This window comes from Lactuca sativa, chromosome 2 (genome assembly GCF_002870075.4).
Source record: "Lactuca sativa cultivar Salinas chromosome 2, Lsat_Salinas_v11, whole genome shotgun sequence".
Taxonomy (NCBI): domain Eukaryota; kingdom Viridiplantae; phylum Streptophyta; class Magnoliopsida; order Asterales; family Asteraceae; genus Lactuca; species Lactuca sativa.
Window position 1 is genome coordinate 172,187,311 of NC_056624.2, and position 15,705 is coordinate 172,203,015.

General features: G+C 36.5%; 1 protein-coding gene across 1 annotated transcript; it reads left to right on the forward strand.

Moving 5' to 3' along the window:
* The first annotated feature begins 12,147 nt into the window (after positions 1 to 12,147).
* LOC111900239 (COMPASS-like H3K4 histone methylase component WDR5A) lies at positions 12,148 to 13,739 on the forward strand. The gene is made up of 2 exons (XM_023896110.3): positions 12,148 to 12,972; positions 13,097 to 13,739. Exons 1-2 carry the CDS (start codon positions 12,313 to 12,315, stop codon positions 13,430 to 13,432), a joined length of 996 nt encoding a protein of 331 aa, XP_023751878.1. The 5' UTR covers positions 12,148 to 12,312; the 3' UTR covers positions 13,433 to 13,739.
* The last annotated feature ends 1,966 nt before the right edge of the window (positions 13,740 to 15,705 follow it).

Genomic DNA, 15,705 nt, shown 5'->3' on the forward strand with positions numbered 1-15,705 from the left:
TAAGACATGCAAAAGCATAAAGTTAGCAACTTTATGGCTTACTACATTTTAAGGAGCCTAGATCTGAAGTTGGACGTTATGTCTTAACCGATTAAGACCTCAAAAATGGAAGTTGGTCATTTGGGGCGTACGCATATGTACGTTGCACGTACGTGTTGAAGGTACCGATGCTGCGAGGATTTTGAGTACGTTAGGCGTACTCCGAGGGTACGCTGAGCGTACTCACCAGAGGGAACACTTGGGCTTATTTCGGGCTGTTTTAGGGCTTAAGGACTTTGGACCCTTGTTAGTCTGTGAGTTTTTCTATGATGGGCTTTTAGACTTGGACCCATTTTTTACATGGCATATCTTTTGGGCCTTGGGACTAATTGTATGTGGGCCTTGGTGGGTTAGGCCTAATAAGGCAAGGATTAAGTAACTTTTTCCCTTAAAAATAGGATTTGGGGTTTGGACCCTCGTGGCGGGCTATTGACCTAATTTCTAATTAGGGTTTATTTTACTTGTGATTTAGAGTGAGAGGCTTTTTTGAGTCAGTAGTTTGAGTGTGATTTGATACCTTCAATCTAAGGTGCGTTCCCTTCACTGTATCCGTGGGTCAAAGGCACCAATGTCGACCCGCTAGTTTATGTTGTAGTATGATGCTTGTCTTCGTGACAACTGTCAATTATGTCTATATTTGCTTGATGACTTTGTGATTCTTTTATTATGATATTATGTGGTAGTGGTAGGGGTGAAATAGACCCGATACCGGTTGAAATAGACCGAAGGGGATTACAAGCACCCAAATATGCTTGACTGTATCCGGTTGAAATAAACCAAAGGGGATTGCAAGCACCCATATATGCTTGACTGTATCCGGTTGAAATATACCGAAGGGGATTCTAAGCACCCATATATGCTTGACTGTATCCGGTTGGAATAGACCAAAGGGGATTGCAAGCACCCATATATGCTTAACTGTGTGTTTGTACGGTATGGAGTATTTTGGGGGGAACTCACTAAGCTTTGTTATTACAGTTTTCAGAATGTTTGAGTTACTTTTAGCTCGAAAGGGAAGCGTTCGACCTGATCGCACTGTATCCACCTATGTATTTCCGCATCATGTGATTTCGAGATTTTGTACTATGATAATATTTTATTATGATATACTCTCGACTGTTTTGATATGATTATCATATGATCATAATGAATTTAAAAATGAAAATTCTATCTGAATTTTTTGGATGTTTGTAACGACGTAAATTTCAAAACAATTTTTCACATTTTAAAAACACACTTTCATTCATAATTGTTATAAAAATGTCATTGTATCACATAACAATCCATAACATCACATCCCAAGATCATAACATATAAAACTCCTCATGTGTGTGTACTGATCAGGCCACTGATCAAGCCGGCGCTTTCCCGCGATCCTCACTGGTACCTGAAACACATCACACAACATTGTAAGCATAAATGCTTAGTGAGTTCCCCAAAATACCACATACAACACATACGCCTTTCCGGGCCATAATTCCGTGGAACCTTCCGGTCCAAGTGTCTCAGGGGACTTCCGTCCCGAATCCCGGTAGACCCTTCGGTCCTACCCGTATCGACCTTCCGGTCCGTAACCTCCTGACCTTGCGGTCCATGTCCTCTTGACCTTCCGGTCCATATCATCTTGACCTTCCGGTCCTTATCATACATAACATACATAACACATACATATCACATATCAACATATAACACATATATCTCATAATATATAAGACCTTCCGGTCACACTTAGGTATCCTTCTAGGTACAGTATAGTGAGAAGACTCACCTCGGTATCTCAAATAGTCTCGTACTCAATCACACTGGTCTAGCCCCCGCCTAAACACATAACAATACTCTCAAATAAATAATGGCTCTCAAAGGCTAGATTAAATCCACTCTATAATTTCCACAGAAGGGTAAAAGACCATTTTACCCCTCCCTGACCCAAAAGTCCAAAGGTTGACCAAAACCCTAAAAGTCAACGAAAGTCAACAGGAGGCAGTACGTGGCGCGTACCTTCTCTGTACGCGGGGCGTACGCCGGTGAACCACAGTCGGGGTTTCAACCCCTTACGCTGCGCGTACTGAGAGTTACGCCCGACTTAAGTCTCAGTTTCAACCATTTCATGGATGTTGGTCTTAAACAGTTAAGACACTTCATCAACTTTTAGATTTGACTCTCCTTGATCCTCTTATCCCATAAAGTCGGAACCTTTAGGCCTTGGCATGGTTGTAAAGGTTCCTACACCCTATAACACCTTTCCTTTTTCCCTCCAAAGGTCTAGATCTCATGCATGGCTCCATATTTACGTCCAAGATTGCATTTTTATGAGCATACAACACTTATAGTCCTGAAATATGATAGATCTAGGCCAATGGAGACCATTTGCTCATAAAGTCTCCATCTTGGGACCAAAAACCCTAGAAATTGGTCCAAGAAGCACACAACACAAATAGCAAGACAAGATTTGAGCTTTTTACCTCAGGAAGAAGCTCCAACCTCTGAAAAGCTCAGATATATTCTTTCCCATAAGCTTCTAGCCTCTAAAATAGCCTCTTCTTCTCTTCCACCACCTTTAAATGACACTTAGTAGCTTAGAATACCAACACTATAGCTAGAAACGAAGGAGGGCACTCTTTTAGGGTTTCACTCTCTGGAATGGAGGCTGAGGTCAAGGTCATAACATTCATTTTATAGTACACAAGCCCCAAATTAGGGTTTTCATTTGGGCTCGCTACGCCCAGCGTACCCAGGCGAGTCCACGTCCAAAATTAAGCGCGCGAGTACGCGGAACGTACTCCTCAATACGCCCAGTGTACTCATAAGCCTAATATTTCACTTAAGGGACTTAATTTGACAACTTGTTAATTAGTTTTACCTGAATTTCAGGACATTACAATGTTACATGAGGTGGTACTGCTTCGTTCGGTAGACCAAAAAACCCGAGATGGTTGAGTTGAGGCTATAAGACTAGAAACTCTAGATGGTTGGGTTGAGGAAATATGCCAACAAACCCTGGCTGGTTTGGTTGAGGCGATGGGCTAACAAAGCTTGTATACATGTATTGTACTTGTTAGTATTGTGTGGAGTATTTTGGGATAACTCACTAAGTATTGACTTACAATTGTGAATTTCAATGTTTCAGGTACTTCAGATGATTGGGGGAATACAAAGGCTTGATTGTACACATCATCCTATGGATTTTTTTTATGATTTGAGAGATGTTTTGATACTTTGATTTTTTTTTACTATGATTTGAAAACAATGTTTTGTATAACGTGTGGTTTATGAAAATGGTTTATGAAAGCAAAAAATTTTATCATGATTTTTGGTATGTTACATATCAAAAAACTATCTTTTTTAAAAATTCATATCTTTCTTAGTAAGTGGTTTTCAGTTGATCAACAAAAAATATTACATTGCATTAACTTATAAATAATGGTACCTTTATCAATTAACCATCATGTAACACCCCAAAATTCAAGACCAAAAATTTCATTTTTAATTAAGTAATTATAAAACCAATAGTCTGAAAAACATCCATAGTGTCAACCCATATCAAAACCAATATATCAATAGTTAAAACATGTCATAGTAAAACAACATCAGAGTATAACTCCCAAAGATCTCATGTGCGAAAATCATGGTGTGATGAGTTGCGATCATGTCGACTCCTTTCCTTTCGAAGAAGAAGTACCTGACACCAAAACTGAAAACTGTAAGCACGAAGCTTAGTGAGTTCCTCCATCATAACACATACCATACAACAATACATTGCCAAGCATATCTGGGTGTCGGCCTCCCCTTCGGTCTATTTCAACCGAATATGTAACATTCATAAAACCATGCCAAATTTAAACTTTTTAACACATTTCAAAACCATTAAACATTACAAACTTGTTTTCAAAATATTATAATATCAGAGTATCTCAGACACAACATCATAAATGTGAGGAGTTGTACGATCACGTCTTTGCCTTCCCGCGATAATCAGAGGTACCTGAAACAAAAACTAAAACTGTAAGCCCAAAGCTTAGTGAGTTCCCCCAAAATACTCATACACACGTCAATACACATATAATCACAAACAACATACTATGGGTCCGGTCAAACATCGAGTTGGAATACCCCAAGCCCTCAACCATCCGATTAGAATGCCAACATAGTATGGGTCTAATCATCCCCGGGATGGAATACCCCAGGCCCACAACCATTGGGTTGAAATGCCCACATACTATGAGTCCAATCATCCTTAGGATGGAATACTCACGACCCACAACCATCGGGTTGGAATGCCCAGGTGTATTGGCATTTGCACAAAGCAGATAAGCCTCAACCACCAATCAAACATGTGTACATATACCAGATAATCACATAACAATCTACAGACAGAAAAACCGATCTAACAGATCATAACAACATAATGACATCCTATCTACCATGATACTGATTTAACCGATCATAATAGCACAACATATCAAGATCACAATCCAAAAGGGCCAGCCTTGGTGCCTTAGACCCTTGAGTATAGTGAGGATAACTCACCTCACAACTATCGAACCGAAGTGATAAGCTCAAACTCTCAAACCACAGTCACAGACTCCACCACCTATATTTACCATAAGACCATTTCCATAAATTTCCAATTTACCGAAATACCCCTGGAAATCAACTAGTCAATCCTTAATAAAAGTCCAGGTCAACGGTCAAAGTCAACAGTCCATGTTGACCCAACTCGTCGAGTGCAGCTCACTGACTCGTCAAGTCCTTCCAGAACTCGAGAAGTCGTAAAAACCCCCAGTTGACTCGTCGAGTTTCGCTACAACTCGTCGAGTTCATGCATGTCCAAATGTCGGGAAAACCCTAGCTGACTCGCCGAGTTGTCCTACTGACTCGCCGAGTCCATGCATAAATCCTTGCAGACAATCTTCATCGGACTCGCCGAGTTGACCACGCAACTCGTCAAGTCCCTTCAGTCCTTTTTCCATTCAGATGCTTTTAAGTCACCCCAAAGCTTCATATTACAGATCAGGCTTCCCAAGACATGTTTATCACATAAAGTTGAAAACTTTATGTGCATGCAAGGCTCTAAAGGCTTAGAATATCGAATCCAAGCTTATAATGGGGTTTAACTCAAAAGGAAAGGCTCATACTTGCTAAAGCTGGAGACTTTATAGCTATAGAGACCAAGATAAGTTCAGATATGAAGTTGCAACTTCAAATCCTAGCCCATACCCGAAAATGGTTAATATACATGTTAGAAAAGCCCTAATCTTAAACATGAAGATATTTAGAAGGAGGAAAGTCAAAGTAACGACTTGTTACCTTTAAAATTATGCCAATAAGCAGAAGAGTCAGATCCACCTGCTCCTCTATGCTACTACCCACTTATACTTCAAGTCTTCTTCTTCCAAATCACCTTCCAAGCTTGAAAATCACACAAAATGGAAAGCACACATGAATTAGGGTTTCAGAGCTCAAGGGAACAATGAGGGGAGGCGATGGGAGGCTAATGACCCTTTAAATAAGGTATAAAACCTAGACCTGGCAATTTCAGACACGAAGACACGAATCAGTGAGAGAAACGACACGACACGAATACATCTTAAAAATTGAGATAAAGCTTATTTCTCATCGTGTAATCGTATCATGTCAAATTCATGGCTGACACGTTTTCATGACACGAATACACGAATTGCCAGGTCTAAATTAAAACCCCATAAATTAGGGTTTCATCCTCCAGCTCCAACTCGTCGAGTCATGACCTCCGACTCGTCGAGTTGGCCACTTAAGTTACATGGTCAAATCAGTTGCAACTTGACGAGTCACGGCATCCAACTCGTCTAGTCGACCTTTCAATATGAAAAAAATAAAGCTGTAAAGTTAATAACTGAGAGTCGGGGTGTTACAAAATACTGTCGAGCATATCTGGGTGCTGGCCTCCCCTTCGTTCTATTTCAACCGGATATTGGGTCTATTTCACCCCTACCACTACCACATAATATCATAGAAAATAAGCACATAAAACATAACAGATAGTGGCATGCCATAAAACTATCACACAGACAATCATCTCTACTACAAGCAACTACTAGTGGGCCGACATTGGTGCCTTCAACCCACTCATACAGGAAGGTAACTCACATCAATTGTGTGTGCCGAAATCGTGCTCCTCGGATGGCTCAGGACTCATCTTCCTAAAGCATAGCAAGTCCCTTAGTTAGTTATTGGGCCAAGTATGACTTCCTTATGGACCAACTTCTAATTCATGTCCCAAGGCAAGGTTCCCTAGTCCTTTCCCTAATGGGCGTTTTCCCCCAAGGCCCAATCCATAATAAATTTAAGGCCCAAGTCCATTAGTTTAAACTTTAAAGCCCAATAAATCCTAATAAGGCCCAATACCATAAATTCCAGTCCTAGGCCCAGAGGCCCAACAAATCCAAGCCCAATCACCCAAGGCCTAAAAACCTCATTAACCATTCTGTATGCGTACGCACGACGTACTTAGCACGTACGCTGGCTTTGACCAGAAGCGGGAAACTGACCCGGAACACGCAACGTACCAAGGGGTACGCCCAACGTTCATGCCAGTCACCCTTAAGTCCTTCTTTTGACTTAATCCATTAAGTCCCAATGTCCAGAACATAGATCCACGTCCTTTAAGACGTCCTAAACCATAAAGTTACAAACTTTATGTCTTTTCATGCATGGATGGGGGTTAAGACATGATTTAAGTCCTTAAACACACTTTGTGACCATCTAACACTTGCATGGTTGTGGCTTAACCATCAAGATCCGATTTTTATGGTTCTAAACACCTCCAAGAGCCAAAAAGGACAGCTCATTTGGACATAATCTTCTAAAACTCACAGGACCTCAAGTATGGGACCAAAATGTGACATAAAACACCCCAAAATTAGATCTAAGCATGCAATGATCAAGTTTAGAGCTTTATACCTCTAATGGGTCAGAAATGATGCCAAACTTCTGGATCTACAAGCCTTTTCTAAGCTCTTGCTCCTCCTTCAAGCTCATTCTTCTTCAAAACCACCAAAATAACACCAAAATGTTCAAAGTTTGCTCAAGATACATGCAATGGAGTTAGGGTTCGAGTTGGGCACTGAGAGGACAAGGTAGGGTGAGAGGATAAGGATTTGAAGGGTTATAAGTTGTTTAAATAGTGGTCAAACCCTAAAATTTAGTGTTTGCATCTGGTCACCCTATGCCCAGTGTACGCATAGGGGCTCCTCGTTCTGTGCCTCATATATGTACATCGTGCGTACACCCTGTACGCCCAGCGTACGGTCCGCCTAAAAATTCAAATATTTCAATATTACAACTTGAATAAAAACAACATAATACCTAATAAATCATGGACGTTACACATCATGATCGAAATTAAAAAATTAATAGATAAGTAATTTCTAAATTAATCAATCATAATGTTAAATTGTAATACTAAATCGAAAACTATGTTTTTTTTTATTTAAGATTCAATTACACGAATGGTCCTTATGGTTTGGGTTAATTTGCACGCTTGGTCCCTAACTTATTTTTTTAACTCGGAAGGTCCCTACTGTTTGTTTTTGTTACGCGCTTGGTCCCTACTGTTTGTTTTTGTTACACACTTGGTCCTTGTCTTACCTAAAAAGACTATTATTTAAATAGGAAAAAATGGTGGAGTATGCAAGGTAAGGTGAGAGGGTGGGGTTAGGATGTATTTATTTAAATAAATTAAAAAACTCGAGGGCAAAATAGTCTTTTTAGGTAAGACAGGGACCAAGCACGTAACATAAATAAACAGTAGGGACCTTCCGAGTTAAAAAAATAAGTTAGAGACCAAACGTGCAAATTACCCTAAACCATAGGGACCATTCATGTAATTTACTCTTCATTTAAACACAAACCGCATGTAGATGTTATTGAATGATATTATTCTGCTAGATGTGTATTTTATAAAATGGTTCAAAATAATTATAAATTTATATATCAACTTAGTGTATGATATATTATTTTATAGTTAATGTCTTATTATTTTCAACATATGTATGCACAAAATTTAATTATATAGTTTTATTATGCGCAACGCGTAGATATTTGTCTAGTCTTGTGAAAGAAAGGGCATTTGTTACTCAAATACACCTTTGAAGGAACCCTAACTGACCCGGTCAAGAAATCACATCGAAATAGGTTGGCATAATTCGATGTGTGTGTTCGATCAAAAGAAACAAGATAGAGATGGAAACGAAGAATGGGTTGCGATAGGAGATGTGATGTTGGATAAGGCTTAGCAGGTGCTGCATGTATCTATATGAGTCTTGAATCAAGCCCTAGAACTTTAGAAATCAAATATGAAGGAATATGTTGTCACAACTGGTATTTTAAGGCTAGGAAAATCCTGTCCATGTATAATTACTTTTGGTGTATCTTGTAACCCTAAGTATGAGATTATACATGTTATTCATTCAAAAACAACAATTCGAATCAAAACTCACTTGTGCAAGCTCTAAACCTAATTCAATACACTACATTCACTCAACTTTGGGCTTGAAACCCTAACTTTCCGGTTCAAACCTCTTACTGGACTAGGATTCTCATATTGGGCCTAATGGGCCAGTAAACCCTCAAATTGGTTCTTTTGGGCTAAGAATCCACATTTGGGTCCTAATTGGACCCACATTCATAAAACAATAGTATTTTGGGCTATACAATTTTCATGGGCCTTATTGGGTCGGGAACCATTTAACTTGTCTTTATGGGCCGAAAACCCACTTAATTAATCACATTGGGCCGAAAACCCAATTATTCTACTCTTTTGGGCCAAAAACTTGTATGTGGGCCTAATGGGCTGAAAAATTCCTTATTGGGCTATATATTTTTCGGTTGCTATCTAAATTAAGCCCAATGTTTATTCTTTCTTTCCTTCCCTCTCTAATTCTCGGTTATTAAAAAAAAGATAATGAGGGATTATTGTGTTGACACTTCATTATTGTATTGAGGCAATCCATGCTTAATACACAACATGTAACAATGCATAGTGTATTAGCCTTCAAGTAATACCTTTGATCCTCCATTTCTTTACTTCTTATTCTCGACCGAAGACCTATCTCTCTTCACTCTCCACTTCAAAATTTTCAAACACTCTCTTTCTTTAGCACAAGAAAATTCCTTCATGCATCTCTTGTAATTTTCGTGATCTTTGTGTGGGAAATCAAGAGCTTTGCATCAAGTATCATCTACTTGCTCCCCAGTACCATCAAGTTTCGGAAATCTCTTCAAGATAAAACATGTTACGGATACTTGAAAACTAAAGAAAACCTAATGAGGGGCCATATTTGACAAAAAAGTGAGCCTTTTATGATACTCATGGTTTTAAGGGGACCAAAAGAGTCATTTTTGGGTAAAAATGGGTTATTATTACATTCACGGTTTTGTGGGGGTCAAAAGTGTTATTTTTGACAAAATGGGTTTTTTTTGGGCCTTCTCGGTTTTAATGGGCAAAAATGGTCATTTTTCATTAAAATGGGCCTTAGTTGGAAATTCACGGTTTCATGGGCCTAAAATGTAATTTTTGGCCTTTATAGACTTAAATTGTCATTTTTAACAAAAATGGGCCTAAAATGTAAAATCCTTGGCTTAAGGGACCGAAAATGTCATTTTTATCAAAAATGGACCTAAAAATGCCATTTTATCAAAAATAGGCATTAATTGTAAATTTTCGGCTTAATGAGCCTAAAATGCCATTTTTCATTAAAATGGGCCTTAAGTGTAAACTTTCGACTTTAATGGGCCTAAAATGTCATTTTTAACAATAATGGGCATTATCTGCAAACTTTCGGCTTTAAAGGGGCCACAAATGTTAATTTTGACAAAAAGTGGTTTTTTATGAAATGTTGGTTCTTTCGAACTAAAAGCGATCATTTTGACAACAAACGGGCTATTTACAACATTTTTACTCTAATTGAGTCTTAAATGCTTGTTAGGCTTTGTTTGGCAATTTATTCATAAATGGGCCTTATATGTGTTCATCTTACTTCTTTATTGGGCCTTACGACACACTTTACGTTAATCGGGCCTACAACAAACAAATACTTTGACATTTCGATAAAAGCAAATCGTATTTTTATCACTAATGTTTTGTAATCAAATATATACTCGAAGTATTATTTAAAACATTAAATAATATGATACACTGTTCACGTAAATTTCGTTAAGGCTCTTGTAAGACATTCCTTCACCCGTACTTACCTAGTGTACACTGTAAGTCCTGTAGTTATAACCAAGTCTCTTGGAAGGAGAGTGAGAGTTTGTGTATAGTTCAATACGGGGTTGACACCCCACACCTAAGCTGTTTGCTACAGCTAGACTAGGCCAGTCTAGGGTGATAAATATCTTACCTTAAACAAGTGACGTCTGAAGAACGTCATGACAGACATAACAGTCCCATTAAGCATGGTTATAACGACCCACATAGAGATTAACAACACAATAAATTTACGGAATACATATACTATACTCTTGATACATTGTACTAACCATACATTTACTACATTATTCGGGTCTTATGGTTTAAGACTATATCTCTTTTACAAACAACATAAAATATAAGATTTTCTGGAACTCTATTTTCATACACTTTCAAAACCGGAACACACATGCTTTAATACAAGATTTGAAACAAAACTCTCAAACCATTTCTATAGAAAATATCGAATTTTCTGGTGTTTACAAAATGTTACAAAGTTTTTCATACAAACATGTTTATGAACTCACTAACATTATATATGTTGGCATTTTCAAAATAACTTGTATTCTCAGGGACACGGTAAACAAGTCGGTTGTCAGGAAAATGTGGACTTTTGCTGTATTTTTGTTTCATCATACATTTAATATTTTGGAATGTAATTTGTGAACAAATACAATGATGTAAACCTTGTATGTTGTATTATTGAATGTATGGTGATGATGTTGTCTTTGATTCATTTATACACACTATGATGATATTACAAGATGAAGTCACTCGCCCCCGGACGTTTCTGCCGTCTGGTTCGGGGGGGGGGGGGTGACATATGTGAATGAATAGATGTGGCTACTACTGTGTAAAACCTGACCACCACCCCTCTGCCGTAGTGTCACTGTCTTTTGGCACCTGTAGAACTAACATGGTTGCGCACCTCCATCGCATTAGCGAGGTTGTCGTCTTTCTTCCAAATTTCTGTCATGGTCTCTATATTTCTTTCTTTCTTTCTTTCTTTCTCTCTCTCTCTCTCTCTCTCTCTCTATATATATATATATATATATATATATATATATATATATATATATATATATATATATTAATTGAACACTTGTTGATTCTTAATCTCTCCTTTCCTCTTGTTGATTCATGAATACATACACACATGTAAATTATTTATTTAACAGATAAATAAGAAAACAAATCCCGTCAACACCATCTTCTTGCATCAACAAAAAAAATCAAATTAAACAACACAAAATGTAAAGCCACATGTCATTCAAAATCAACTAAAACCTCGTCATAACGCCATGTTGATTCCCCATAATAACTAGCTATGAATTAGGGATAAACATTTGACCCGGTAGAACCGAACCGGATCAAAATTACAAGAGTCGGCCTGGATTGGATTGGAAAAATACCAAATCCGACTCCCCAAACCAGATAACAATTGCAATATATCGATGTAGTTCCCGATTCCAGTATATCCACTTTTTGGTTTTTGGGTATTTGGTTCTCAGGCTTGAAACCGAAAACCGGTTCTGGAAAAACAGTTCGTTGGCTTAACCCGGTTCTAAAAGCGAAAACCTATGTCGGAACCGAAACTTGAACCGGTACCCCTTAACCGGTACGACTTTTGATACTCTATTTTTATGCATTTCGGTTCTCAGGTATTCGGTTCCTGGTTCGGGTTGGAACCAAGATTCATACCTACTGTGGAGTGGTAACATGAGTAACCGGTTAACTAACTAACATTATGACAAAAACTTTTGTATTGTCTACGACATCTGCACACATAAATTTAAGAGTTTTTATATAATTTTCCAATAAAAAAGAAGCTTAAAAGTTAAAAGTGTTCATGTCTCGTTCTCATATGTGTAGGTTGTATATCAGAATTCAGAAGCATTCATTTTATCTCCATTGAAGACATGACTATCTAATTATAAGTAGAATAAACACAAGTCCATAACCACTTTTAAGTTTTAAGTTTTGACTTTCGTATCAAGGTTTAGAGCTCCGTAGACGAACTCCAAAACCTGCCTCTGTTCTCAACAATGGCTTCATCGGAAGAACCCGATAGCACCGCCTCCATGCCCCAACCTTACAGGCTAAAGCAAACCCTCACAGGCCACAAACGTTCCATCTCCAGCGTCAAATTCTCCGACGACGGCAAGCTAATCGCCACCTCTTCCGCCGACAAGACCGCCCGCACATGGTCCACCTCCGATGGATCTCCTCTCCAAGAATTCATCGGCCATGAACAAGGAATCTCAGACGTCGCATTCTCCTCCGACGCTCGGTACCTCGCCACCGCTTCCGATGACAAGACCGTCCGCCTCTGGGATGTATCCACTGGCTCACTCGTCAAAACCCTAACCGGACACACAAACTACGTCTTTTGCGTAAATTACAACCCTCAATCGAACATGATTGTCTCCGGTTCCTTCGATGAGACAGTTAGGGTTTGGGACGTGAAATCCGGCAAATGCTTGAAGGTGCTTCCGGCGCATTCTGATCCTGTAACCGCTGTGAACTTCAATCGCGATGGGACATTAATCGTTTCTAGTAGTTACGATGGATTGTGCAGGATTTGGGATGCATCCACAGGGCATTGTATGAAGACTCTGATCGATGATGAAAACCCCCCTGTTAGCTTTGTCAAATTTTCCCCAAATGGAAAATTCATCCTTGTAGGTACCCTGGATAGTACACTGGTAAGTCAATTCTTCTTTCTTCTCTTTGCAATCAGTAATTCATATCTTGTTCATTGTATTCACAGTCTTCACACCCACCAATTTCCCTAAAAAATGCCAATTTTGTGTGATATTTTTGATGCAGAGGTTATGGAATCTATCAACTGGTAAGTTCTTAAAGACTTACAATGGCCACACAAACTCAAAATACTGCATTTCATCAGCATTTTCAATCACAAATGGCAAATACATCGTGAGTGGCTCAGAGGACAATTGTGTATACTTATGGGAACTTCAAACAAGAAAAATAGTCCAGAAACTTGAAGGTCACACAGATGCTGTGATAACAGTTGCTTGTCACCCAACTGAGAATATGATTGCTTCAGGCGCTCTTGAAAATGATAAAACTGTGAAGATTTGGATTCAGGAGGTCAACAAAATAGAAGATCAAACAGATGCAATTGAAACAATAAAACAGTAAGTCATTTCATGGTTTCTATATGAGTTCACAGTTCATTGTCTTCTTTGGATTTTCTCTTTGAAAGATGGCAAGAAACATTCGAATTAGCTGTAGCTTTTTGTATGCAGATTCTGTAGTTTAGTTGGTTTCTTTTGATCATGGTGTCATAATCAAACTGTGTATTTAGGTTGATGTTAACTGTATTCTAAAGTTGAATCTTTTAAGTCATGGACTTTTAAACTTAGGAGTTTGATTTGGCGTTATTGAATGTAATCTCAAACAAGATAATGGAATAAGTCATGACATTCTATTATCATGTCTTTTGTCATGTTTTTGTTTGATTTGAACAACTGAATTGTCATTCAAACGTATAATATGTTATATACAATTATTATTATTTATAGTTTCATATGTTGACATATTTGGTCTCTAGACTTCTATATGTTCGTATATTCCACCCTCTTTGTTGAAAAATAAAATAAACTTAAAACAAATGGTTTCAAACAAATTCCATAGATGTACATCGCCTATATTCTATTATCAAGAAAACATATTGATGAATATTTGGATTTCAATGTACAACTTGCAACATGGATTTCAGAATGGAATCAAATTAAAGAATCGAACAAAATGGAACGGGTTTCAAAGACAGATTAAGTGTTTAAGTTTTAATGTTTAAGTAATCACAAGAAGGGGTACTAAAAGGCCAGCCTGTTTTCTACATAGAATAGGAAAAATGGGCCCAAAGACAATATCTTCTTCATTTTTGTTTCCTTATAAAAACGAATGAATAAAACTTCAAAATTTTGCAACATGGAAAATTGCATTAAGTTTGGTTTTTAGTTCATCATTCATTTTAATTTTAGTGTGGGCTAAGTTTAGGTTTAATTTTTAACAACTTGTTTGGAAGTGTTTGATTTTAGGGTTTCTCTTGGAAGGAAGGAAGAAGGTTGAGGAGATAATTATAAATTAGTCATTTTCAAAAATCTAAAAGGTAGGATGTTATTGTTAAGTGTAATGAGACTGACCAAATCCATATATGAAACCATGAGAAGGACTTCGAAAGAATAAGAAAACTTGGACGAAACTTGAAAGTTTTTATTATGCTACACAGATCAAATATATATTTTATTCTATAGTATTATTTTAATTTAATAGTACATAGTGTAGTTATACGTTTTGGGATTTGATCCGATCCAGTCAAATGAATTCAAATTGATTTTTATTTTTAAAACATTGATACCAATAGTTAAAATATATTCTAATATGATCCAAACCAACTAAATTATAATTTAGTTGGGATCGGATTTCACAATTGGGTTATCAAAGAAGTAGGACGTTTAAAAATAATAGTTTGCATATTTGTCAACTCTAAACAAAAATAAAATGTTTAGTCATAAAACAAAAATAAAATGTTTAGTCATATTAAAGCTTATGAACAACAATTAAGAAATAATATATTATAATTTAATAATTTATAGATAAATAACTTTAAGTACATATTAATTTTTTTATTGTTTCATTCACCGTTTCAAATTTTTTTATTGGGTAATATTTACTAATCTATTCAAAAAACAATTTAGTAACTTTATATATATATATATATATATATATATATATATATATATATATATATATATATATATATATATATATATATATATATATATATATATTGATAACAAATTGTTATTTAGCTTTAATAGAATATTCAGTTTTTTATTTTAAAAATAAAAATCAATAAATCAATAAATAATAAATAATTTGGTTTGATAATAACTAATAAAAAATCTGAATATCCAAACCAAATAATCTAATCATTATTCAATTAGACAATACAATTTTATTCTAATAATAATTTTAAAAGAGTTCTAATCCTCCTTAATAAATGAAGGTTTTTTTTGCCACGTGTCAATCTCTCATGAGTTTTGACACTTGTCATTTTATGGTATTTTTGAAATAAATATTATCTACTTGTTAATTTTTGATCTGTTTCAATTTTTAAAATTAAAGTCATATACTTATATATGTAAAGTATTAAATATCATATATATGATATTAAATTGTAATAAATACATTTTTCCTTTCTTATTTTAAAGTTGTACATTAAAAAATATTTTATATTTATACTTTAATTTAATGTTTATTTTTTTTAAATCAACCCGTATAAAAACGGTCTCACACCTAGTTCTACATTAATTTAAAAGTTCAAGAATGTATATATAAACCCTACAAAAGCTGGAAATTTTATTAACTTATAAAATTTCGGCGATGACGAAAGCTTGAAATCATTG